This window comes from Pithys albifrons, chromosome 12 (genome assembly GCF_047495875.1).
Source record: "Pithys albifrons albifrons isolate INPA30051 chromosome 12, PitAlb_v1, whole genome shotgun sequence".
NCBI lineage: Eukaryota > Metazoa > Chordata > Aves > Passeriformes > Thamnophilidae > Pithys > Pithys albifrons.
In genome coordinates, this window is record NC_092469.1 from 8333643 (window position 1) to 8359968 (window position 26326).

Consider the following 26326-nt stretch of genomic DNA (forward strand, 5'->3'; position numbering starts at 1 on the left):
TTTCTCTTTTTTTCTTGGAACAATTGTAATATATATTTGAAGCTTTTGATGGTACCAGCTTATGTTTGAGCTAAGCATTTTATCCAGTGTGTAATATGGACTAGTTGTATGTTCTTTTAGGAGCATTTCTTTATCATTATATTTCTAAACTTAAATATTTCATTGAAGTCACAGATCCCCATTCCTTACCTGTTTATGGTGTGGTGTTAGTTTTAAATGAGAGTCAGTTTTTCCACAAGTGCATTTCTTCTGAAATTCTGGGACTTGGACTAAGATTTAAATGTATCTGATTTTGAAGTACATGGTACAATTATTTTATCACAAAGGTTTTAGAGGTTTTAAAGTTGCCTTGCTTAAAGATACAAAGTAAAATCCAGGAGATCCAATTAAGGACTTTGGTGAATGAGATATTGTTGTAATATTTTGTAAATCCCATCAAGTGTTGAGATGTTACTAGTCAGGTTAGTTGTTAGGTTTTCAGGAGGCTAAAACTGGAGTGATTATGAAGATGAATTGAGACCTGTGCCTTGCAAGCTTCCTTTGTCATCATGTAGCTGAAAGCAGCAATGAGTTGTCAGAACCGTCTTTCTGACTTCTATTTTCTGGAATATGACACTATCCCAGTACAATTCCTGAAGTGCAGAGCAGATGCAGCACTAGTGCACTTAATGGTTTTGGTATTGGGCACATTAAGAATTTCCTTACACTATTTTCACACTCTGCCTCTTTGATGTACCCTCTGGCTGTAGGGACCATCCTGTCACTGTTCCAGCTGAAAAGTTTCTGTCATTGTTCCTTACCTGTCTCAGTCAAAAGTGGGTGGGTTAGTAAAAAATACTTGCCCACATATTTTGAGCTAAGCTGGCTTGTTTTCACTGAAGTTAATTAGGGCCTGATCCCAGAAGCATCTCAGTTATCAGATGTAAGGTGTGGTAACTTTGGTAAGTGGGGATGAAAGTGGTTCTGATAATATTTGCCTCCAGAGTAGTTCTAATATCTCTTTTGACTGACAGTGCTTAATGCAGTGATTTGAATATGAAAAATGCTACTCAAGTGAAGGTGTCATGAGCTCATCTGGCTGGTGTATGACACTGCAAGTGAAATGGCAATTGACATTCTACAAACGTCATTATTTTCTTCCTGCTAGACTGTAAAATTACTGTTTTGACAAGGCCAACTAGTTCTTTGAAAATCAGTGTACGAGCAGGCTGTGGTTTGAGAGCTCTGTTTTGATCTTTGCATGTTAACATGAACTAGTAATAGTTTAAATCTGCTAGAAAATGCCATGGCTTCACTTCCTCAGCTGTTAAGAATGACAGCAGCTATCATCCCTTGCCTGTATTTCTCAAATGCATAGTACACTTTTCTAGGGTGCATGAAAAGCCAAAATGCAAGGAAAACAAGCAGGAGAGTGTAACATATTCACATGCATTTTCATTCTAGTTTTCTCTTGTGGAATTTTATTTACTCTTTGCTGTAATGGCAATGAGCTCTGTGTCTGAGTTTGCTAATATTTCTTCTGTCATTTGTCCTTTAGATGGTGTAGCTCAGCTGTCCTAAATCTGGTCAATGCATGGATAAATACACCTGAAAATCAAATTTTGTTAGTTGGCTGGCTGCTGTTTGCCAGGCAGTAATGACACAGTGATTTGGCATTTCTTGGAAGGAGTGTTCCAATAACGAATCTAGATCTGTGCATTAATATTGTTCATTGTATCAACCTTTGCTGTTTCTTTTAATTTGTGTTTCATTCCCTGTCCTGTAGTAGAGAACAATTGTATTCTTTTATCACCTCAGGTGAGGGCAAATGAAATGTCTTTCTTTTGTAGTTAGTTGGGTTTGAATTTTGGATACTTTGTTGCTGCTTTGAGGTGTTTTCTATATTTTAAAACCACATTCTCAGTGATGTTCGGCTCCTGCCATGGATTTTTCCAGCTGAGTCTCAGCAGGTTTGCTTCCAGCTGTCTGCCTGGGCTGCAATCTTTATGTAAGCCGTTGCTAATTGACCATTAGTTGCATCTGGAGAAGTAATTGCTCTGTTAACCATGTCTGGGCTGCTCCCCTGCGAGGTCTGTGTATCCCTCTACCGCTGTCTAAACATCTTGAAGCAGGTGCTTTACCTCTTCTAATGGACAACTCGTGTCTGCACCTAATAGCTTAATTTTCATCTGCTTTTTGTGGTTTGCCTTGTTGGAAAGTCCATCTGGAGGGAGCAGAGGTGGCTGTTATGTAGGAAAGCAAACAACAGTCGATGGTCACCTCACTGGTACACTTGCTTTCCACTCTGCTGGTTGTTGTTTAGTGAGTGCCATCATTAAGTGTAAAAGGCACATCCTTTTTTCCCTAATGTGCAGGTGTGTTCAGCTCTCGCTGTCTGCAATGGGATGTATTCATGGAGAAAATTGCCATAACCTTGGGAGCTGGGGAGCAAAGCTTGATGTTTTATAATTGCTGATATGAGTTTAGTTCTAATGCTGCTGCAGAGTTGTTGCTTAAACAAGACAGAATGTCTTCCTATTTCCAGTTACTGTTCGTTAACAAGGGAATATTTTAGTCTAAATTTAGATGACCTCTGTTAAAAACAGAAGAAAACAGAAATGGATCCAAGTGCCTGATAGTGACTATTTGTATGCAGGGAAATTAGACCAGGAGCATAGCCAGGCAATTAAATGTTCATGGAACTTATTCTGGATTTTGTGGTAACATAAAGCTGTTACAGAGAAGCCTTTGTGTGCATGTGAGCTGTGGCCATAAATTAGCCAAGAAGTTTTGTGCACTGAATGTTCTTTCTGTGCTTAATATTTTGGTATTAGTTGAATATCTTTGAAAACTTTTCAACTTTAACTTTAGCACAGATACCTAACTGAAGAACAGTCCTCTTTGCTTTGCAAGATGTTTTTTAAATGCCTGGGCTTATTACTGTTGTATGTCTTATTCTGGGAGGTAGTTACCATGACAAAGAAATATGAGTCCAGAGAAACTCTGATCATTATAAAAAAATCTTAGATAATTCACAGTTTCAGATATAGTCCAAGTTGGTTTGTATTACAGTTTCATTGGCTTACAGTTTCATTTTTCAGTGTTATATTGGATAGTATTGTTTGCATATGAGTACAGCATCAGTATTTTGTGTATCTTTGTAAATAATATTATAATCACTGACTTGGCACTTAATAGATTCATGAGGATTTCTAGTTGCAGAGTGGAAGAAGAAAGAGAGAAACATAGCTGTACATAAATGTGATAAAATACATTGTTTCTCAACAGCTTTGGAAGTAACTGCAAATATTTCAGCTAATAAATAGACTGGAATTCTGTGGAAATATTGTTACCAGTGTTAAAAAAAATAAGGGGAGGTACGTTGGATTAGGATTTGCTGTTTAAAGCAGTTTTGAAAAAATTGCAGAAGTAGATTTTGAATGGGAGACTTAATATTTAGTGTAGATCTGCTTTCTTTGAAGACAATGTGGAGATGCTGTGCTTGGATTCACTGCTGTTGTGTGTCCCTGGATTTTAGGGCTGGATGGTAAGACTAGTTGGGGTGACTGGTTGAATTGAACTTGGCCCCTCAGGCACTTCAAGGCCTTTGCCTTCACAGAAGGCAGTAAATGCCAAGAGCTGCTCGTTGAAGAGGGTAAGGAAAGCTTTTGAGTGGCTTAACAGCACAGGGACAGTGGCAGCCACTGAGTTCAGCCTTAGTTTCAGAATTTGGGCATATGCTTTGGTATGTTTTAAGATTTCACTATTAAGGGGAATATCTAACTTGTATTTTCTTACAGTTGCAATATGTTTCCAAGTATTGCTCTTAAATCTGTGAAATACTTAAAAATTAAATCAGAATTTATTCTGTTTTTTAAGCTATTCTGATATTATGTAAAAACAGTATTTTTCTGGCTTGTTCTGATCATAATTCTGTTCTAAAGATTTTTTTCACTTTTCAAAGTCTGAACAAAATTTAAGAGTAATGAAAATTCAGACTTGTTTCTTTTATAACCATCTAAGCTCAAATTCAGGGTTTTTTTCATTATCAGCACTGTTCTTGTCTATAATTCAAGTTACATGCATTCATTTGGGTGCAGGCAGATAAATTATTTTGACAGTGCTATGCTATTTCTCAGGAGATGCATAGGGGTCCCATTATTTGTAACGTGAGAATTATTCATGTTGGTGTAGCATTGATAATTCATCATTTGTGAAGGAAAAGTGTGGTAGTATTTTAAGGGGTGGTGGAGTGAAGGTGGTTCAGGTGTGATAGGGAAGCCAAGTGCTCATTGCTATATACAATGAACTTGCCTTTTGTAGCACTGTTAAAAAAAACACAGAACAACATCTTGGTACCCTTGTGATCCACATATATATTAAATATTTACCACCTAATGGGGAAAAACCAGCTCATTCAAGTAATAGCCTAAAATACACACACATGGTTGCACTGGCAGACATAAGTGGTACTAACAGCACTGGGAAGACAACACAGTTATTTAAGCCATAGTTCTCTTTGTTCAGTGTATTTTTGAGATTGGTTGAACTGTGTGTTGTTACTCTGCTGTGCTTGTTTAGTTTTGTCTTTTAATTTTTTTTGGGAAAAAACTAAAATGCAAAGATAGTGTTAGGAAAGCCAGAGCTCACAAAGGGTCAAGACTTGCATGGGGTGTCGTGGGCAATAAGAGCAACTTGTCCTCCTTCATCAGTAAAAGGCTGGGCAAAGCTGAATGGGTGACAGCAGAAAAGGCTGGAATTGTTCTTCCCCCTTGTTTTCGCAGGGGGGTCTCACAGGTTGGTGTGCTTAGAGTAGGAAGAGCTGCCAGCAGCAGAGGAGAATTGGAGTCAGGGATTACTTGAGAGGATTCTGCTTGTTCCATGGGACCACACAGGCTGCTTTCCCAAGGTTGCTGAGGGTCCTTGATGGGCCACTCTCTGCCCTCTGTGCAAGGCCATGGAGATACAGCTCATGGGAGGTACTGGAGGGCTGGAGAGATGCTGCAGCCATAGTTAGGAAAGGGGAAACACCACTAATACAGAAACAACTTCTTTGTGTTTTGCATGTGGTGTGAAATGTGATCAGACTCACCTGAGCACGGCCAGGCTTTAGTGATATTCATACATTGTGAATGTAATGTCAGATTTGACAGATTCAGTGGAATGTAATAAAAATGCCCATATTTTATTTACTTCTAATTGAGCAATGGCATCACTTTTGTGTTCACTCTTGTCAAGGTCTTGGATCCAGAACAAAATCACAGTTTCACTGATCACTACTTGAATGTAGCCTTTGACCTGTCCCAAGTCCTGTTTATTGCCACAGCCAACACTACGGCCACAATCCCACCTGCTCTGCTGGACAGAATGGAAGTTATCCAAGTCCCAGGTAACCTGCAGTGTTCTCATGGAAGTGGCTGTTGCAAATCCTTAAACAAGTTTGGGGTGTTTTTCCCAAAATGAAGGGCAGTTCTTTACAGAAAGCCTGCCAGGAATCTGGAGTGTATGGCCAGAGTCATTAACAAGAGTTTAGGCAGGATGGCTCTGGCATGAGGATGACACAGAGCATGCACTGAGGAAAATGCAGCTCAGGTCTGTGGTGATACACTGATACGTTCTGTAATGATACCTTCATTCATTGATTTGTTTGTGTTCTAATTGTCTGTTGGCTGATGCATCTTCTTAAGATTCCAGTGAAGAAAGGAGTCTTTAAAACACTAAAATTCTGTTCCTGTTCACATGAATTTATGAATAACCACAGAAGGTCATACCAACAGCTTTTAAATTATAGCTGGGGGTGGTTTTTTGGTAAATTCAGTCGGGTAGAATTATAAAAGGTAAGAAATTTGATTATATTGTAGTGTATAAGCAAAAATTAATAAATATATGCTTTTTTTTGAAGGGTACACACAAGAAGAAAAAATTGAAATTGCACATAGACACTTGATTCCTAAACAGCTTGAACAGCATGGCCTGACTCCACAGCAAATACAGATTCCCCAAGTAACCACCTTGGACATAATTACCAGGTAAGTCTGTTCATTGCTTTCAGTTTAAATGACTTCTTTTTTTGCAACTAGAAAATCAATTTATGGAGTGGCAACACAAAACATGTCTTAAGATCTATTGTCCTTAATAACTTCACCAGTTCACCAGTTGGCAAATTCTGGAATGGCTCTTTCCTCAGCTCTGTCTCACTCTGCTGTGTAAAGTGAATCATTGTCCCTTCTGTAGGAAATTCCTTGCTCTTGCTCTCCAAGTGTGGCCACAAGTGGTTGTGTTGCCACCAGGCCCTGTGAATAACCAGGAGCACTTGAGGCCTGTGTTGCTGCCCTGTGTGAAGCCACAGCCTTGGCACCAGACAATATTGATTTTAAAGAACAAAGTTATATTTCTACATTTTCATTAAACAAATGGAAATTACCTTTTTTGCCCTGTGTGACTTGATGGACCACATTTGTTTACAATTTGGAATTAGGTTAAAAATATTAAGATGTGTGTTTTGGAAGTAGCTTGTATTAATTAGCACTATTTTTTTTGGTTGGGCATGAGAGCAAATATATTGATTGGAACATTTTTTGAACTTGAAACGAGCTCATTTCCAGTGGAAAAAGTATGAAGATTCAGTGAATTGAAGTATTTTATGACCAGTAACAGCATTTTGGAAGCTTAGTTTGATGTTATTGTCTGGTGCCTCTTTTTCTTTCATAGACTATAAGAAAAAAGTGCTTTTACAGTTAGTTCCTCATCTTTCAGTGAACTACATATGTTAAAATTTAAAATAGTTCTTCCTTTTAATTTTTATCCTCAGTGCTATTGGAGCATTGTTTGGCATTTCATGAGGGTTTGACACCAGGGTTAGTCATGTCTTTTTCCCACTCAGTGACTTGTCTTTCTCTGCAATTTTATCAGCAACCACAATGATTTGGATGAAAACAAATGACTTTAGGTGAAAACAAATGGTCTGAGGTTTCCCTGCCTGTCACGTCTCTGGTAGTTTTAGCCAGGCCTCAAATTAGCAGGCTCAGAGAATCTATTGAGATTAGGAGAGACAGGTATCACCTGACTTAAGCAACCAAGGAAATATTTCATACCAGATGACACAAACCTGAGATAGGTAGGAGGAGTTTTCTCAGTTCCATCATGTCTGCAGTAGAGGCAGGACACGGTGGAGCTGTCCTGCTGAAATGGGCCTTGCTGTGGCTGCCGCTGCTTTGGATTTTGTTTTGAGTTCAGGGAAGTAGGAACATTTCGTAGTTATTCTTTCTGTTCTTTGCTGGGTGTCTTTTGGGGTGCTTATAGATCTAGAGTGATGGAATTCTGTTTTTGGTGGAAGGTAGAAAATTATTGTTATATCTAACTTGTGTTGTAGTTTGTTTTAATTTTTTCTGTATAAATATATATAATTAGTTTAGGTTTAAACCTGCTGCTGCTACATCGTTTTTTGTTGTTATACTTTCTCTTTCTTGCAGGGTGTCTTTTAGAGTGCTTATGAATCTAGAGTAATGGGCTTTGTATTAATTGTGGAGTGGGAAGTTATTTCTTGTTATATATTTGTAACTTGTGTAAGCGTGTGTTATATGGTAGTTTTCTCTTAATTTTCTCTTTTCTATATAAATACATGTAGTTAGTTTCAGCTTAAAATAAAATGTGGTTGCAAATGTCAGAAAAATATAATTTCTTTTTAATTCAGTTCAGGGTTTTTTCAGTTTTTTTCCCTTTGCCGGGAGGACTCGGGTGGAGGGAGAGGGCAGTCCAGGGTTGGTAACAAACTAGGCCAAACCTGAGACACCCGTTCTGAGGGGCTTTTTCCCCTTTGTCCCTTTTCTTGGTGGGAGAAGGAGGGAAACTCTGTGTTAGGCAGTTGGCATTTTGCCAGCTCAACCCAAGACAGTGTCTCATTTTTTTTGGGCATGCCTTTATTGAGGAATGTGTTTGCCCTCCGAGCTCTCTCCCGAGCACCCGCAGCACTAATGCAGCTGTCTCTGCCCAGGTACACGCGGGAGGCCGGAGTGCGCGCCCTGGACCGCAAGCTGGGAGCCATTTGCAGGGCTGTGGCCGTCAAAGTGGCAGAGGGACAGCACAAGGAAACAAAGCCAGAGCGTGCTGAAGCGGGGGAAGGAGAAGGTGTGTATGTTTGCACGTTTCATTAAAAAGGGAACTTCTGACATAGTCACTAATTTAGCAACTTTTTCTTCTTTTTTATGCTTCTTTAAGGGCTGTTTTCAAAAGCTTCACAGACAGTGTGACATTTTTGTTATGCACGGCCCAAGTGGTACTTGGAACGTGATTTCAGTCTGCCAAGTTGGTAATTGAGCAGTATAATGGATCTGTTTCATATTTTAGGGATGCAATTATGATTTGTGTATATTTTTGCTTTTTAATGCAAGTCTCTCACTTTCTTTAATAAAAAAACTTAGCATGGCTTTAGTTATTTTATTTAAAGAGGTTCTTTAACTGTGCTGTGCATGCTCTGCTGGCTCAGAACTCAATCCTGTTATGCTCTGAAATAATGGTCTGCTTGAAGAGCTTTGAAATTAGAAAGGTTTGGAGGGTCTTTTTATATGCCTTTTAAGACTAGACTTAATTAAAATCTCTTGGAGCTTTGGTAACTTCTGAGCATCAGTAAGTCTGTTCTTGTTTCCCATGTATACAGACAGTAGTGTTTTACCATTCCCAGTCACCCAGCCAGACTGAATGAAAACTAAAAATTCTCAAACAGCAAAAATACCCAGGTAACTGCTACACCAGTAAAGGCAGACCCCTTTCTAGTCTTGAAGTAGAAGAGGGGAAGGAAGAAGCCAGGCCCATAATCCAGTTCATGTGCACCAAGCAACTGGTGCCTGTGTTGCCATTTTCATCCCTGCATGAGTGTTCTCTTTTATGAAAATGAACATCCAAACTATGTCTGGTGAAAGATCCCATGGAGAGGGTAGATGGTGGTGCTTTTGTTCCAGGCATTTCTGGTGGAGGATGTCCCTGTACACAGCAGTTTTCTGCTGGAGCTCCAGAGTGCTCCTTGCAGTGCTGGGTGTCTGCAGGAGCTCAGTGTGAGGGAGCTGTGAAACATGAAAGGACTTCTGAAATGTGGATAGCCCTTAATCTGCTCAAATCTGGCAAGCAGAGTGTTGGGTGTTCCATTTGTTTGTTTTTTTAAAGATGGAAATGAGTTCAGGTGACACTTTCAGACAAGGAATTGTGCCAGTCTGTCAGAGAACAACTGTGTGTCAGAGGACCCTGGAAAGCCAAAACTCCAGAGTGGCTGGTTACTTTTGCTCCAGGACTTAAAATACTAAACAGAGCCCTCTTGGTGTGATGTGAAATACTTCCCAATTTAGTTGATGTGGACAAACCCTGTGAGTTCTGACATCTGTACAGCAGGAATGGTTCTGGTCTGGGTTAGAGGAGGACAAATAAGGAGACCCATTATCTGTTCCTTTCAACCAAGGCAGTGTACATGTGTCTGAATGGTGCCCACCCCTTTCAGAGGGTAAAGCCAAGGGGAGGCAGTATAATTGGTATTTGTACAAGCAGTGGTATTAATTAGAGGGTATTTGAAGGGAAGTTTTACCCACAGTAAAAACTTACATAATTTGCCTCTGAAAATCTGTTTCTTGATGGTCTTTCAGCTTTACCGTGGCTTTTTTCTCTAGCTCAGTATTTCCCATCTAAAAATTGAATCTTCTCTTTACCTTGTTGAGTTTTCTAAGATCATCACCCTGTCTGTGGAGGCTCTAATGTCAGAAGATTGAATTGGTCTGTGTTTGCTTGAGTGGATTCAGCTCAGTTTTCTCTGCATGTTTGGCTTAATGGCAGTGAACTCTCAGCACCGCAGTGGCTGTGAATGTGTGAATGATCCTGTGGTTTAAATCACCCCACCTACATAAAAAGGAAGAGCCTTCAAGACATATTTATTAATGCTTTCCATTTATATTATGTGTACCTTCTCTCCTGTGTGATGGACTTTTCTGAAGACAAACACTGAGTGTGTTGTTGCTTCTGGTGTCGCTGGACTTGCTCTTGAACCCAGAGGCTGAGCCTTTGGGTGGTGCCCGGGCTCACAAACACCAGGCAATATCAGGGGTCTTTGCTACTGGCAATTTTTTGATACAACTTGTCAAAATGCTATTTTTAAAGCACTTCTTTGCATTGAAGGGCAGCTGTGTCTAAAATGTGCTTCAAAGGTCTGTTGCAAGTGGCAAATAAAAAAAGAAATGTCATTCTGCTCTTCAAGCCTTCTGATAAAATAAATGAAAAGTATGTTCAGAACACAGCTCGTGGCACTACAGAGAAGAAACACTTTATTATTAAGGCAAATAACAAAAAGGAACTGTGTTAGATCTCCTAACCAGGCAAGAGGGGTATTTACCATGTTAAAATTAGCACCGTGCTTGCAACTTGGGTATTTACACTGTTAAAATTATACAGTTAGAATTATACACTGTTAGAATTAGTACTGGACTTGCAGTTTACCAAAGCTCAATGAAAACAGCAAGCTAAGGGCTTCAAAAGAGGGCAGAATGCTGGTGCTTTTGGTTGGCAGAGTTTGGAGTTAGCCCAGAAGAAATGAGGAGTGAAGAGCTGCCTTTGTACTTCTGGAGTGGGAACTGTCGATAAGAAAAAGCTGAATGAATAAGAGGGACTTGCAGGGACAGGTGGCTCTGTGGTTTAACTTGGTATTATGAAGACTTGTATAGAATGGAGCAGTCTGCAGAGTCTGGTTTATTTTGTGCTTAGACCCTGCTGTATTTTTAGCAGACTGTGTCACTTGGTTGGTGTAGGACTCTTTTTAAAACTTTTTGTTTAGTTTTCATTTTATCTGTTGGAAACAGCCAAGTATTCAAAACAAAGCTTGTAAATATCTCCAAATAGTTGAAAGTAGATGCAAATAATGGGATTTTTAGCCTAAATTTATTTCTTTGGCATTTTTCTCCTGTTGATTAGTGGACATTTATGCAGTTGTGCATCATGAAGATGAATTTTTATTTCATATAATGAATGACTAGAAGAATAGTTAATCAAGTTGTTGTCTCTTAATAGTTTCATTTAGAGCTGTTTTTTGATTTTTTTTTCTTTGTATAGAAAGGCCTATAATTGATTTTTGCTTTACACATTTGTCAGTTACTGGTGTGGGATTGAGACTGTACAGTAGTGCATTGATTCATCTTGAGCTGTGACTGGGAGGGGGAAGCCACGGGCTTGCCTTGTGTTCTAAAGCATGATTTGTATCTGAGTCGTAGCACATCCAGATGGTAACTTGGTGCCTTTGTGTTTAGTCACCTGAGTGCCTTGTGGGTTGGAGTAAAGCTCAAAAGGCCTTAGGTAGCAGAATCACAGCATTTCCATTGCCACACTGATCAAGTCAGATTATTCACTTGAAGTGCAGCACCTGTTTTCAGGGCTTTGTAGAGATGAGGCCTTTGACACTGTTTGGTAATGGGCTCTAAAAAGGCAGGCCTGATAGCTCAAGCTGTGTTTGGCACTTCCCAGAATGAACGACTGAGGCACACTGGGAGCTTTCTTTGCCTTCCTGCTCCTTTGCCTCCTGAGCTTTGTGAGGAAGGCGACAGTGTTGGTTTGTGTCAGTCCTTGAGTTTGTGCCGTGAACTTCAGCAGAGGCAAATGGAGTCATTTTTCAGCCTCTCCAGGGAGCCATCCTTGTGTACAGTAATGCCATCTGATATTTCACTGAAACACTATCTAAGATTTATGAGACACTCCTCCAGTCTTCTGACAGTAGAGGAAATTCTAGGAGTCACAAAAATATGTGAAACTCTCCTTCCTATTTTGGTGCAACTGCCTTGAGAATACAATGCAGCAACTGGGCACTAAGGCATCATATCGTGATACAGCAGATGAAACACTGAGTGAAAAATGATTTGTCTAATTCAGACCTGAAAGGAGATTTAGGACAGGTGATATTTAATAAGTAAAAGTCATTAAATGACAATTCTATTTATTTTGAAACTAAGGCTTTAACACAGTAATACAGTGCAGTTTGCTCTACTCCCTGTGGATGAAACAATACTTGGTTTTGAGTTTAAATGTGAGTTTGACTTGTGGTCAGTGTGAACTGACACATGAAGTCTTTACTTGCCTCTCTCAGCCTGGGCATAGTGCATTTAGTCACAAAACATTGTTGTGCATTTTGAGGGGGAGTTGCTTGTTTTCGACATGTGTGAGGGCTCTGATACAGCTGGGCTGGCACCACTGCTCTTGCAGGAGGTGGCCTGTTTCATGTTCCAGCCAAAACTCAGCCCCTCAACAGCACAGGATCTGCTGCAGCACTGAGAAATCAGTCTGTGAGACGTGGTGATCAGCAGTCCCATGGGGGTGTGAGGGCAGGTGCTCCGGCCTGAGCCCAGCTCTGCTCCCTGCAGCAGGGGCTCTTCCCAAAAATTGCTTGGGATGACTTTTCTGTTGGAGATCAAAAAGGCACAAATGTTATGAGAAGCTGGGTTTATACACAAACTTTTTTTTTTCCGTGTTAATTTATCTAAACATTCCTGTATGAAGCAAGTGCTTCAAGTGCACATTGTTATTGGAGATCTCAGTTGGAGGAGTGTGATTATTTCGTGGAAAGAGACCTTTTCTGATTCCATGGGGGAAAATACACATACCATTAAATTTAGGCATATAGGTAAGTTTTAGTAGGGTTGGGGTCCCAGGAAGGTGTTTATTCCTTTCCTAAAGAAAATCTTGTGGGAATTATGCTTCCCAAAAATGTAGTAAGATTTAAGTCAGACAGGGGAATGTTGCTTTTGGGAAGCAGTTCAGTGTTATGCCTGGGTTTGAATGTGGACCGTTGTGAGCAAGAGCAATCCCCCCCTTCCCTACCTGAGTGCAGTTTGGGGGAGCTGGTTAGTTTGGAGGGGTAGCAGAACCCTGGGTCTGCCTGTTGTGTGCTGAAGCACCTGCTGGTGAGTCAGGCAAGAAAGAGAGAACATGTTATTTTCCCTTTCTTTGCCCACAAGCTTGAAACCTTTTTGGTCATTCTGATGGTCTTTCCTATTTCTCTTCAGAGCAATTCAGCAAATCAGGATGTGCTATGTTAAAAACTGCTCTAAAATATTAGGCTGTTACTGTGTTTGTCTGGCTTGGTCAGTAAGTATGGCTAGAAATCTTTGGGTTTGAGATTTAAATGTTGCTAGTGCTTCCTTTAAATGTGTTTTATGAGGAGATGAGGAATTGCTACGTGTGGAGGAAGTTTCAGGTTCCTGTATTCTCTAAGTTCAATTACATCTGTAGACCAAAGTGGCAGACTTAAATTTTTGTGTCTTTGTGCCTTGGAATTCCTCGTAGTTCATTGTCAGTGTTTCCTTAGAAGTGCATTTTGTTGCACATCCAGCATTTACCTGTGGGACTGTTTTATTTTGGGAACCTACAGAGGCAGATTCTGTGGGACGTGGTCGTGATCTTTGAGGAGCTGCAGATTCTGCTTGGAAAATTTGACAATAATTTTCTTTTTTTTTTGTTTGTTCATTTTTGAACTTTTTTTTTTCCTTGGGGAAGGCTCTGTGTTGGTTTGTTGCTATTTATGTTTAACTTTTACAATTTTTAGATGTTAAAACAGCTCCTTTACCATAGTGCTTTTGTTTGGAGCAGTCATGTCTTAGCAGATCAGCAGCTGGTTCCTGTAGTGCTGTTTGGAGCTGTTAAGGGCAATGCTTTGACTTTTTAGCTTATTTTTCCAACTTACCTTGAAATGTAATATGATTAAGCTGGTTCTGAAAACTTGAATTTAACTGTCTTATTTTAGATAAATGTGTCATTTAACTCGTACTGTGGTTTATGACTGTTCATAGATAGGGAACATGCATTTGTCATTGTTAATGGAAATCTTAATTGCTTGTGTCTATAGAGATTCTTCATAGTCAGCACTTGTTTGAAGATGATAAAATGTTTTTTCCTTCAAATAAAATGTTATATTTTGGGATATCACTGTGTGCTTCTACAGAAAAGTAGATAATGTCAGAGTTTAGGTTAATATTTGTAGAAGTCTGGAGTTTGTTATTGTTTCAGATTATAAAATGGCATCTACTAATTAGATAAACTCAGAGTTTCTGATTCTTTTTTAGGGCAGGTGGCCTCAGATGCCCCACTGGTTTGTTTATGAGAAGTCTCTGTCTTCAGCTGCATACGTAGAGCTGGGTGGAATACGGGTAATTGTGCTTGGTAGACAGGAAAATCTTGGTATAGAACAAAAGCAGCGGGTTTGAAACTCAATTTTGTTTCAAATTATGAATTGCATATCAAATTACTCAGGATTTGAAGATCTGTAGTGTTGAAATTGCAGTCTGAGTTGCAAGAACAGCATGCAGGGTTGTGTTTCCTAGACATGGCCCTTCTGTAACAACAGAAGGGCCATGTGACTAAGGCAGTGTTTGCAGTACAGGAATGGCGTTTGTGCAGGGGGGAGCCAGTTGTACAGTGGAAATATCAGTGGCTGTTGGATAATAACTCTCACATTCAGTCCTGAGTGAACGCTGCTGTTGGGGCAATAGTGATGTAGGAGGTTTCCCTTCAGGCTGTATAGAGGCTTTGGTGAGTCGCACTGCCCCCAGATCGTCTGTGAAAAGGATTAGTAACAGCACAGTTTGTATCTTGTGAAAGGAGACATTCTGGGTCATCCATCCTGAGACTGACCTGCAGCACTGAACACCTCTAATGTTATAAGCAATAGATTAGACCAGTGAATTCTGTTTTCTATAATTGTTTAAACTCCTGGATTTTCAATTACTTTGCATGCATTAATATGTAAAGGGAGACAGTTAATTCCTTTGAAGAAGGAAGAAACTGTAATTTTCTTTTCAAACTAAAACTGAAAAGAATTCAAAGAAAGGAAGCAACCCATATTTGGGTAACTTCCCAAAATATGGTCCAGGAGTCTCGAAGCTCAGTGTACATTCCTGTGCAATGCAGAGTGTGCTTTAAATGTGTATCAGGGCTGTGTGTTTGGGGTGGGAGGAAAGATGTTCACTCTCTGCATGTGCAGGATGCTTTTCTCAATGGCAGAGAGGCACTGCTGGGAAACTGCCTCAGAACTTTAGGAACATCTGTATTATCCAAGTATTTTTCATCTCTGTGATACGTTTCACTAAAATATTGCTTAGGGCTCTTGAGAAAATGGTAATGAGCCTTTAGCATCTGGATCAGGTTCCGTGGGGGAATGACTCCCTGCTGGCCTCCCCCTCTGTACCCAGCGGCTCCTGCAAACGCTGTTGGAGCTCTGGGGTCGGTCCTGCACACACCCAGCTGTGCAGGCTGAGGGGAGACCAGGCTGGTCTGAGCCTTGGCTTTTCTGTGGTTCCCACTGCAGTTCACTTCTGTACAGAAAACAGAAATGTTAAGGCAGTTCTGTTAAGAAGACACTTGCATAGGTAAGAAATACAGTCCTACTGTAACTGAAGGGAGGGAAGGGCTCATTTCTGAACCATAACTGTTGTTTTAATTCTGTGGTCCCTTCTAGACGACACTTAAGTGAGTGTTTTGCATTCAGAAGTGCCTGGCTACCTGTTTGTAAGGGGTCTGTAGCCCTTCCTGAAGAGCACATCAGTCCCGTAGGTGTTGCTGAAAATGCCTCACCTTTGAGGAATTTCTTGCTGCTTCTTTAGTCAAGACACCTTAGGAATGTCTCAGCAAAGACCAGAGCCCAGGTGTCCCTGCCCGTGGCAGGGGATTGGGATGGGGTGATCTTTAATGTCCCTGGCAGCCCAAACCGTTCTATGAAATACTGTTCCTATGCAGAAATCTGATGAAAAGTGCAAAGTCCTCAATGAACTTAATGAGTTTTGCTATTTTAATTACTTTAAAATATATTTAAGCAGATGAGTTGCATCTCTGTCAGTGCTCTAGATTTTAAATATTTTCTTTGATGAACACTTAGAACATATTTAGGCTTAATGATTAAATTTGATGCCATATTATCTCTAACTTAACAAGATTTTTATGAAGGATGGTTTAAGAACATTTTCCTGAATTATCTGAGCATTTCTTTGAATGTTTTATTTTTCTCTGTCATGATTTTTTAAAATCCCTCTGTTTAGAAAGACTTTGAAATCCTAAATTAGATTTTCTTCTCTTAGATTGCAAGGAGCATATCACAGAAGATGCAAAACCAGAATCCATCAGTGACACAGCTGACCTGGCTCTGCCACCTGAAATGCCGATTTTAATTGATTTCCATGCTTTAAAAGATATCCTGGGGCCACCCATGTATGAAATGGAGGTAACATCATTTGTTTCTGCTTGACTCTTGTTTCTGGCTGGTTTGACTAGTTGTGTATTTTATTGCTATTAACTGAGTTTATACAATTTTAACTTCTTAAAAATGTGTTAGTAACAGAATTGTTTTCCTTTGTATTCCAACAGATGTGTTTTCACCTACAGAAGTTTTTGTTTTCTTTTAATTCAGGGTGCATAAATAACATAATGCCATGACTTTGTTAGCAGCGATGCCTGGAGTTGTGCTTAAGAATGTGGTGACATTTTTTCAGTTTATAACAACTTTGCTTTTGTTTGGGGGATGTTTGGTGGTCTTGGGAAAGAAGCCAAAAGCAGACCCCAGGAATGCTGTCTCTGCAGCAGCTGTGCTGACTGTCCCACATACCTCCTAAAGCCCGTCACATTTTTGCTATTAAAGCCACTTCACTGTGCACCAGAAGTTCTCAGACATTCTTTAGGTTAATGTGACTCTTAAGGTATTAAAGTGTTTTATGATCAGTCAGGCACCTCCAGCTCTGTTCCCCAGTAGGCATATTTCAGAATTTTTTCTTTCCCCCATCTGTGTTTTGCTCCTTTCTATGGAAATGCCATCAGTCCAAGGAGTTTGTTGGGTTGGGATTCTTCTTTCACCATTCCCACTGCAGTTACTCTCTGCCGTAGCTCAGGCCCAGGGGAGGTGTCAGTGCTGTCCAGAGCCCATGACAGGAAACTTGTTGCTGGTGAAACACTGGATTTTATCCTGGAGAAATGGGCAGCAGAGCAGTAAGTTATGGAGAAAATAGAACTGAAGGGTAAACTTCCAGAAAAGACAAACTTCTTCTTAGAATTGCTTTCTCCTGGATCAGAGGCCTAGGCTCCAGCAGGATTTGGAGAACAAGGAGACAAGATAAGCAGGGGAGGCAGGAGAAAATGAATGTTATGGAGGAGTCAGTTTTTACAACTGAACTGAGGGATTTGGATATGAAGGTTTTATCATGGAAGAGATTCTTAAGGGAGAGACAGAAATGAGGAAACGAAAGGAGAGATTGATTGTGGTGGAGGATGATGAGGGAGCAGTGAAGGCTGGGGGGAATGGGAGGTGAGGGTGATCAATAGGCCGGTGCCTGATGGCCCTCTTGGCTGTTTATTCACACTGGTCATTTGTGTTCTGATTTGTTTCTTTTTACTTTGGGAAATTAGAGTTTGCTCTTAAGGCAAATGACTGAATTGTAAGCTACTTACATTCGTTCTTTTCTCAGAAGCCACAATACCCAACAACAAAATCACACAAATTTAAAAATTAGATTGTAGGCCAAGAAATATGTTAATTTGTGACTTTTCTTAAACATTCGTCCTAGTTTTGATCTTGTTTCCAGAGTTGATTATTCATTTAAATGTGGTAATGTAGCTGTGTTGGCAAACAATTTCTGCTGTTTTGTCCTTTTTCTACAGGATTACGTAGTGCAAGTCAAATTTTTGAAGTGTGGTTCTTAATTCCAAATATACAAATACATGAGTGCAGAGGGGGTTGGTTGGTTGGTTTGGTTTGGGTTGGGTTTGTTTGGTTGGTTTTTTAACATGAACAGTTGCCATGAATATGGAGGGAAACATTCATGGATTTTCTGAGCTGTATAAGCTGAAATAAGGCTGATTAAACCTTGTGACCTCTGTATCAAAGTTTTTTTTTTTAGCATTTCTGTATTTAGAAGGAAAATTTAGTGGATAAATAGCATTAGAGATGAATCCACACAGATCAATTCCCTGAGCAGCTCAGGATTCATTTTCATGTACTATTTGCTGTAGTTATTAATGAGTAAGTATTTTTCAGTACACACTTTGTGTGATAGCCACAGAACTCTGAAGGAATTTTCCCAAATAACCTGTTACTCCTTTGAATTTTCTCAAGTCCCCCCACGATGGTTTCCAACCAAGAGCACAGCTCTGGCAGCTGCTGCTGCTGTTGGTTCTCCTGCTTTGGAGCCTGCAGTGTTGTTTCCTCTCCATATCTGGCCTTCAGGCTCCCCCTTTGCTCTGCCTGTTGCATTTCTGAGTAGCTGAGACAGAGCCCCTGTGCCAGTCCCTGGGTGAGGCTGAGCAAGTGGAACTGCAAACACGACACAACTGAATTGCTCTGCTGTCCTTCAGGGAATACCTGAGCACAAGGGATCAATCCTTCACCTTTGCAGTGCATTCATTGCTTGTCTGTTTTCTGCAGGGCTCTCCCAGCAGAAAGACACGACAGAATATTCAGCTCATACTTGTAGGATTAATTCATTTATCACAAATAAATAATCTTATGTGTCGCCCTACAGAAATGTTGGGATAAATCACACAGTGAGGCTTTGAAAGAATAATCTTGACAGTTTAAAGTGTGAAAGATTTATTGAAATGTTTCAGCACAGCAGGCTTTTGGGGGAAAGGATTTATAACACATCCAGTGTGTTCATAATGAACTATTTATAATTTTGGCTTGGATTTTTTTTCTCAGGTAACAAAACATCACTGGCACCACAGGAAGGCCTGTCAGGATTAGTTTATATCCTCATAATGTGAGTGAAGTTGAAGGGACAGAAGGTGTAGGTCAGTGAAATTGCCTATTCTAGGAAAAGAAAGTGCAGATGTCATAAAATAATGTCTCTGTTCCCTGGGATGTGCACAGTTCTAATGAAGGAGCAAATTAGATTATCTTTTAGAAGCAAAGCCTGGACAAAGGACAGGTTGAGATACGTGTTTTTATTGCAGAACTGTCAGTCTTGTGGTGGTATTTCTGGGAAATCCTCCTCCCTCAGAGGGAAGCTGCTGTTCACGTGCTTGCCTGCAGTGATTTGCCAGGGAATGAATCAGAAGAGTAGATTGGAAAAAGGGTCTGTACAGTCAGGCTGGGGATAACAAAGATGCTCAAGGCCAGCAAGTGACTGAACTGGTTCTCATGGTGCCATTGTGGATCAGTGATTTAAGAGCATTTTGTCCCTTCCTTAAAAAGTAACTGCAAAACTGCAGGCAATGTCTCTTATCCTTTACTGTGGAATAACCTTAAATGTGAAATGAATGACTGTGCTGAATTTCAAGAGTTTAATTCTGCAGTGTCCAGTCAGCTGAAATCTGGGTTGGTCTCATCTACTAAACTTCTCAAAACCCAAGACTTAGAGTCACTAACACCATCTTCATCATCTGACAGACATGACCAGCTGATGCTGTGGCCGTTTTTAACTGAAGTTGTTTAAAAAGTGTGAGAAAGGATTTCTTCTAATTTAAATTCATCTGCCTTTTGGTGAGAAGAAATTACTCAGAGGTGCCAGGAGTGACAGAGTCTTGTGGAGCTCCCTGTAACACTTCACAGGTGTTTAATGGAGTATAACATACTTCATCTCAATGTTGTGTGTCTGTGGAGGGGCTTGTGTGTCTGTGTGTTCAGGGATGTTCAGGGATCTTTTCTGCAGGCAGATACCAAAACTGCCAGGGCTTTTTCCACAACTTTGCCTGTCAACAGGCCCAGGTGAGGTCACAGTAGAGACAGTGCAGTCTCTGGTAGGACAGCAGGAGAGTTGCTTGGCCTCTGATTAACACCTAGTACCCATCTAGTCTCTCTTACCAGATCTCAGATTACCAGAGAACTTAGGCGGAGGTTCCTGTCTGGTCTGAGGACAGAGGAGGGAGTTTGTGCTGAGATTAGTGATGTGTCTTTAGAACCATTTGGGTTTTGAACTGTTGTCACATTTGCTGTTTTCTGCCCCTGAGCTCTGAAACACCAGAGTGAGCCTGCAAACTGATTTGAATTGATGCAGAGCCAGTCCAAAAAAAACTGAAACAAACCCCCCAAAACAGCAAACCTTATTCATGGCTACTTTGGAGTGGGAAAGGGTTTGGACAGCTCATTTTGTTCATTACATCTGAAGTGTCTGAAACCACAATGGGATGCCAAAACACATGCTTGTCTCAAAGGAGGATGCTCGTGTTGCTGGATTTCAGTGTGACCAAGAGGAACTGACTTGGTTAACCTGAGTTGCTAAGCAGTTAGTGAGATAATCAGAGAAATAGCTCTAACTAATAAAATTCAGAGAATGAATATAGAAACTGATGTTAGCAAAAATGAAAATGCTTGATGAAGTATTTTGATACCATAAAACTGAAACACTATTATGTACAATTTTCTTAAATGCTAGAAAAAGAAACAGCCATTTTAGCTAAATTATGCTAATAAAAGCAAATGGCATGATGTTGTTGCAAATGCAGATAACCAAGAGCCACAGGAGAAGGGCTGTGTGGCTTCCTTTGTTTGAGCATGGTACAGGTGTAGTTACTGACTTTGCTGGCTGTCAGCTGGGTCCAGGGCTGCCTTGCTGGCCTCTGCTCCTTGGCTCTTTGTCTCCTGTGTGGGGCAGAGCTTGCTTAACTGCTTGGAATTCCTAATGGGAGTCTGGCAGATTTGCCATCCTCTTTCCTGCTGGCTGCCAGCACTTTCATGTTCCCATTATTCTAAATTGTTGTAAGTGTTTGCAGTGAACAACATCAGTGTGTTTGTTGGCTGACCCCAGTCTGGGCAGTGCAACCACCTTTAGAAAGGCTTTTAGGTAGCACTGGGGAGCAAAACTGGCAGTTTCACAGGAGTAACAGCCAGGGCAAATGTACCTCTAGCAGATGGATTAACTCACATAAACATTGTTAGGATCGACTAAATACGTGAAGTCCTTTGAAGAGAAAGATTATTCCTGTGCTTTGGGGTTGGGGAAGGTTTCAATAATGATACACCCAGATGTTTGCCATTGCCTTAAGCTAAGGTGCCACATCCAGCTCCTGTTCTGTAGTGTCACACATAGAATTACTGCTGCGTTGGATGATAAAATAAAAAACTCAGAGATCAGACCCTTGGCTTAACCTTTGTGTCTTAATGGATGCAGCTGTTTTTGAGGGCACTATCAGATTGCTTTTGCAGTGGATTTTTTACGGCTGTTTCCTGAGCCTCTTGCCGTGTTTCCCTCAGGTGTCGGAGCGGCTGAGCCAGCCTGGGGTGGCCATAGGGCTGGCCTGGACGCCCCTGGGCGGGGAGATCATGTTTGTGGAGGCGAGTCGCATGGAGGGCGAGGGGCAGCTCACCCTGACGGGGCAGCTGGGGGACGTCATGAAGGAGTCGGCACACCTGGCCATCAGCTGGCTGAGGAGCAACGCCAGGAGATACCAGCTGACCAACGGTGCGTGGGGCACGGGCTGGCAGGGCTGGCACTGCCCCAGTGGGTGTGTTTGGTGACTCAGCAGATTGCAGCATGGCTGGGGAACGGGGCAGCTCCCCACACTCCCTCTGGGCTGTATTAAGTGTTGCCATAACAGAGTTTGCAGCCATCAGTGCTGCAGTGAAGATGAAACAACTCCAGAGTTCCTTTGTGTAGTTCCTCCCTGATTGCTGCCAGGCTGGAGTGTTGGTGACACACAGGGCACTGTGGGCAGGTCAGAGCTGGCACTGCAGGCTGTCCTGTGGCAGTCAGGGCAGCCTGGGGGCTGTGGACAGCTCCAGTGCCTTGGTGCTTCTCCTGAGCTGTGGCAGACACTGCCTCTCACTTTTACACTCCAGCTTTCCATCAGTACTTCCATAAAGTATGGAAGTCTGTAGTTTTTCATCTAAAATTAGGACACAGATTCTGTTAAAAGAGTTTTTTGAGTCTTAATATTTTGAGAATGTTGGGTTTGTATGGCAGCTGTTGAACTGCAGTGCAATAAGACTCTAGACAAGAACATTTTAATTCTGTTTTTTTATTTGAGCCTCCCAAGAGTTGTGGAAATGTGCTTTTTAGCATCATCTGCTGAACTTGCAAATAATTGTCCGGTATCTGTTGTTATCTGTGGAAGTTTAGATAGGCTAAAAACCAAAATGTAATTAATGTAATGCAAAATTCTGAGCTTATTGGTTAATGTGTTACAGGGTTTTCTTCTAGGAATCTGGATGTAGGAAAGCTCATTGGGTTTTCTTTTTGTTGTTTTTTTCTAGGGTGTCTGCAATATTACGTTGGTTTTTTTCAGCCTCCTGTTAAAAAATAGTACCAAGGCTTTGAGTTCTTGGTGGGCTTTTAGAATAAAGACTGGGAACAAAATGGATTTAGATTTTTAACATTGAAACCATTCCTTTTTTCCTTAAGCTTCTGGAAGTTTTGATCTCCTTGACAACACTGACATCCATCTGCACTTCCCAGCTGGAGCTGTCACAAAAGATGGACCATCTGCTGGTGTTACCATAGTAACCTGTCTTGCTTCACTCTTCAGTGGGCGGCTGGTGTGCTCAGATGTAGCCATGACAGGAGAAATTACACTGAGAGGCCTTGTTCTTCCAGTAAGCATCATTTGAGAAAAGAGCTAAGTTGTATTAATTCTCGCTGTTCTGGATATGAAATCTGTTTATAGCCACTGACAGCAGTAGAACCTTGCTGGATCATTCCCTAGCAGCAATCCAGTCTCTTCTGGTGCAGTTGCAGAGGCCAGTGGAAGGCAGCCTGCTGCAGCACTGTCCCACCCTCTCTGCTTTGCTTTTCAAGACAAAGCCAGAAAACACATTAAAATGTCTAGTTAGAAAGGAAACCTAGAAATCTTAAAATTCAAGGTGGGTTCAGAATGTGTCTTGCAATGGCTGCATGTGCTGCCTCAAACTGTTACTGCAGAATTATCTCTGGTTTCTTTGAAAAGTTCTTTCTTAAAGCTCTCCCAGTAACTGTAGAGGTGATTCCTGAAACCATCCTCCATACATGTCTTTTTAGATTCTTTTAAATGTTGTTCTTTGTATACAGTTCAGCCACGAAGCTTTTTAGGAAAATAAAGCACGAGGGCAGAGGAAGGTTGTCAGACAAATACACTTGAAGTGTCAGTGCAGCCTGGCACAAGTGACTAAGCAGACACAGGAGTTACCATCTCATACCAAATGCTGGAGAGGAGGAGGATAACGTTGGGAAACAGAGATAGGATTTTGTTCCCTGCAGAGGTGCCCCGGTGAGGTGGCAGAGGGGGATCTCTGGAGTGTGCCGTGGGGCGGGGGGGGCCGTGGGGCAGCGGGCCCGGCGGGGGGGGCCGTGGGGCAGCGGGCCCGGCGGGGGGGGCCGTGGGGCAGCGGGCCCGGCGGGGGGGGGCCGTGGGGCAGGGGGGCCGTGGGGCAGCGGGCCCAGCAGATGTGCTGTGGCTGGGGCTCTGGTGAGCTCTGCGTTCACGGGGGAGGTGGCTCAGGGCACACAGGCTGTCTGTGCTGCACCAGGGGCTGCTGCACCACCTCACACTGCCTGCTGGTGAGGGTGGGGGAAGCATCAGGTGCCTGGAAAGGCTAAACCAGATTTGCCCTCTTCCCGAGTGTTGTCTGGGATCTTGCTGTTGTCAGTCTCGTAATTCCTCAGAGCAGCTGCCCCAGATGTGTGTTGAGAGTGCAGCACCTCCAGGCCAGTGGGATCACTTTGGGATTATGGTCACTCCTGCCATGTATTACAGCAGCCTGAGTTTTGCCCTTTGTGCTCTAAAACAAAGCTTTGCTCTCCTCTAAAGCATTACAAGTTTGTTCTGTAAGATGGTTTTTAATTAGGATAGAAAATGGTTTGGGAGAAGACGCTACAGCTGTGATTGTAAGCAAAACTAATTTAATCCCCCCCTTTTACATCTCATTACCAGCTCAGCCAGGGGGCTCAGCAGAGCAGTGCCTGTAGCACAAAGTGTCTCTCCAGTGTAGAGCACAGGTTTGCTTTTCTGTGCATTTTCTGTTGTACACCTTCAGTTATTGATTGTGTGACGGTGCTTCCTCAGGACTTTTGTCCCTCTAAATCTAACTCTGCCTTTACCTGAAAAGTGTTCTGTTTTAATGTAGGATTTCAGCACACCATATTAAAAAATGGGATTGAAGGCCACCTTTGTTAGAAACAATTCCTGGAAAGTAATGACTTTTCCAGTATTGATGCTCTTGTACCTGCACTCCTAGATTAATTTTCCCCTGGTTATTCACTGTCACAGAAAGAATACTATAGCATATTAGCATATTTCCCTCATTAAGCACATAATGAGCTACAAATGTGGCTGCATTTTAATTGTTTTCTTAAATGACTAGGGGAGGCAGAACCTCCATCAGGAGTTAAATTTGATTTAATTCCTGATGTGAAGTTACAATAATTACTTTATTAGATTAGTGTCATTGTTTATATATGTATATATAATTTCTTCTTGTGCCTAGGTTGGGGGAATCAAAGACAAAGTGCTGGCAGCACACCGGGCTGGCCTGAAGAGAGTGATCATTCCCCAGCGCAACGAGAAGGACCTGGAGGAGATCTCGGCGCCGGTGCGGCAGGAGCTGCAGTTCGTGCTCGCCGCCGGCCTCGACGACGTCCTCAACGCCGCCTTCGAGGGCGGGTTTGCAGTGAAACCCAGGCTGGAGCACCTGAATAGCAAACTGTAGGCAGCCAGGCTGGCACAGCTGCTGGCTGAGTGCACGGCTCTTGCTCTGTCAGCTCCTACGTGGTCGGGGTAACCACGAGGTAACGGGATTGTGTAAATGTGGGTGTAAATGCAATCAAAAGGCAAATGTTACTGCAGCAGATCAACCTGGAAACCCGCTTAAGGGCTTTTGCTGCTTTTGATCAGCAAAGAATCTTGAAAAAATACTCATTTCCTGGTAAGAGTCAAGTGGGAGAAAATTAAAGCTGTTGAGAAAGAATTCCTTAGCACAGCTGGAACCTGTGTATGGACCGGCAGCGGCCGGTCCCACCCTGAGACGGGGGGCACACCCACAGAGAGGGAGTCACTGCAGTTCTGGGAGAGCTGTATGTGCAGCAAAGGCAGCAGGAGAGGCTCAGAGGTGCACTTGGGATAAAAAGCCAACTGATTCAGCATGAGAGTTTGCCTATTTCAAAAATAATATTCATAATAATAATATGCAAAGGAACAGTAACATCGGGGAAAAATAAGGGGTTTGGAATCCAAAAAAACATGCTTAAGGAACTTGGACAGAAACACTGTGGTCTAAATTAGGTTAGTTCCTTCAGCACTTGGTTCTAGTTTGTAGCAAGGTCACTGCAGACATCGTTTTTCAAACCTGGACACAGGAAGCAATGCCAGAAGAACTGAAATGCAGGAATTGCTGTGTAAGAAAGGGCAGTAACACCACAATTTCCTGTGTCCTTCCAGCAGCACAGGGTGGAGCAAACTCAAAGCCTTCATGAAAAAGCCTGGTAACGTTTTGGAGGGACAAAGCACATGCCCTTTGTTCTCACTAATACAAACAGGCTTGATTCTGGGCTGCCTGTGGAAATTGGATCCAATTAAACAATGCCAAGAAAATAGTGAATCATTAAAGTGCATTCAGTACTGTACACTGAATAATTTAAGGTTCAAGAAGTCTGTCAGTCTCCCCTCTCAGTCAATAGCTTTGTCTCTGCTCTTCTCTTGAACCTCAGGGAAAACTACATTTCAGTGTGTGATCTGGGCCTTTGGCATTGTCTGTACCAGAGTCAACCCTGAGCAAGCCCCACGTGTTGTTACATTGTCCCTTGTTCGTTGGTTCTGAAACAAACTCCCGCGTGCTCAGGACACACCAACTGTACCAGTGACAACAGCCTGTTCTGGCAGCAGCCTCTGAATCAAAAGGAATAGTTTGCTTTGCTTTTGTTTTCATAGATAAGAAATGCTGATTTACCTGGAACATAATAGCACTGATGGTAATGAACTCGGTGGGAATTTCTGCACCTGTTTTACAAAAGATTTTACAAAGATTTAATCTAGTATAATGATAAAAATAAAAACCCCTTTTGTGTCACTATTTTAAGAGTCTACTCTTATTCACCAGCCAAGTTCCAAGACCATGGGCAACACACACAGCCTCACATGTTCTGCCTTACAATAAACTTGCAGGCTGGAAGTGCAGATAAACCACACCCTGGGTACAACCCCAGGCCAGTGTGGTCACGAGAGTGCTGCTGCTTTGCTTCTCATCAAACCAGAAGGGAAAAATCCTTACCCAAACTGACACAGAGCAAGTAACAATCCTGCACTATTTGCACTGGTGAGAGCACAGACATGCACAGAATTCCAGCAGTCTCTTTATACATATGGAAGGCAAACCTGCATTTTTGAAAAAAATTGTAAGGACTATAAAAAAAAGTTTCCACCACAGCAAAACAGGGAGTTGCTGCCCAGA

General features: G+C 41.8%; 1 protein-coding gene across 1 annotated transcript in view; it reads left to right on the plus strand.

Moving 5' to 3' along the window:
* The window catches only part of LONP2 (lon peptidase 2, peroxisomal), a 38589-nt gene extending 12641 nt beyond the window's left edge, over window positions 1-25948 (plus strand). Inside the window, exons 9-15 of the mRNA XM_071567882.1 lie at window positions 5218-5368; window positions 5882-6008; window positions 7973-8106; window positions 16065-16207; window positions 21164-21371; window positions 22311-22501; window positions 24368-25948. Of these exons, the coding sequence (XP_071423983.1) occupies window positions 5218-5368; window positions 5882-6008; window positions 7973-8106; window positions 16065-16207; window positions 21164-21371; window positions 22311-22501; window positions 24368-24589 (1176 nt within the window). The 3' untranslated portion in view covers window positions 24590-25948. The remainder of the gene's footprint in view (window positions 1-5217; window positions 5369-5881; window positions 6009-7972; window positions 8107-16064; window positions 16208-21163; window positions 21372-22310; window positions 22502-24367) is intronic.
* The last annotated feature ends 378 nt before the right edge of the window (window positions 25949-26326 follow it).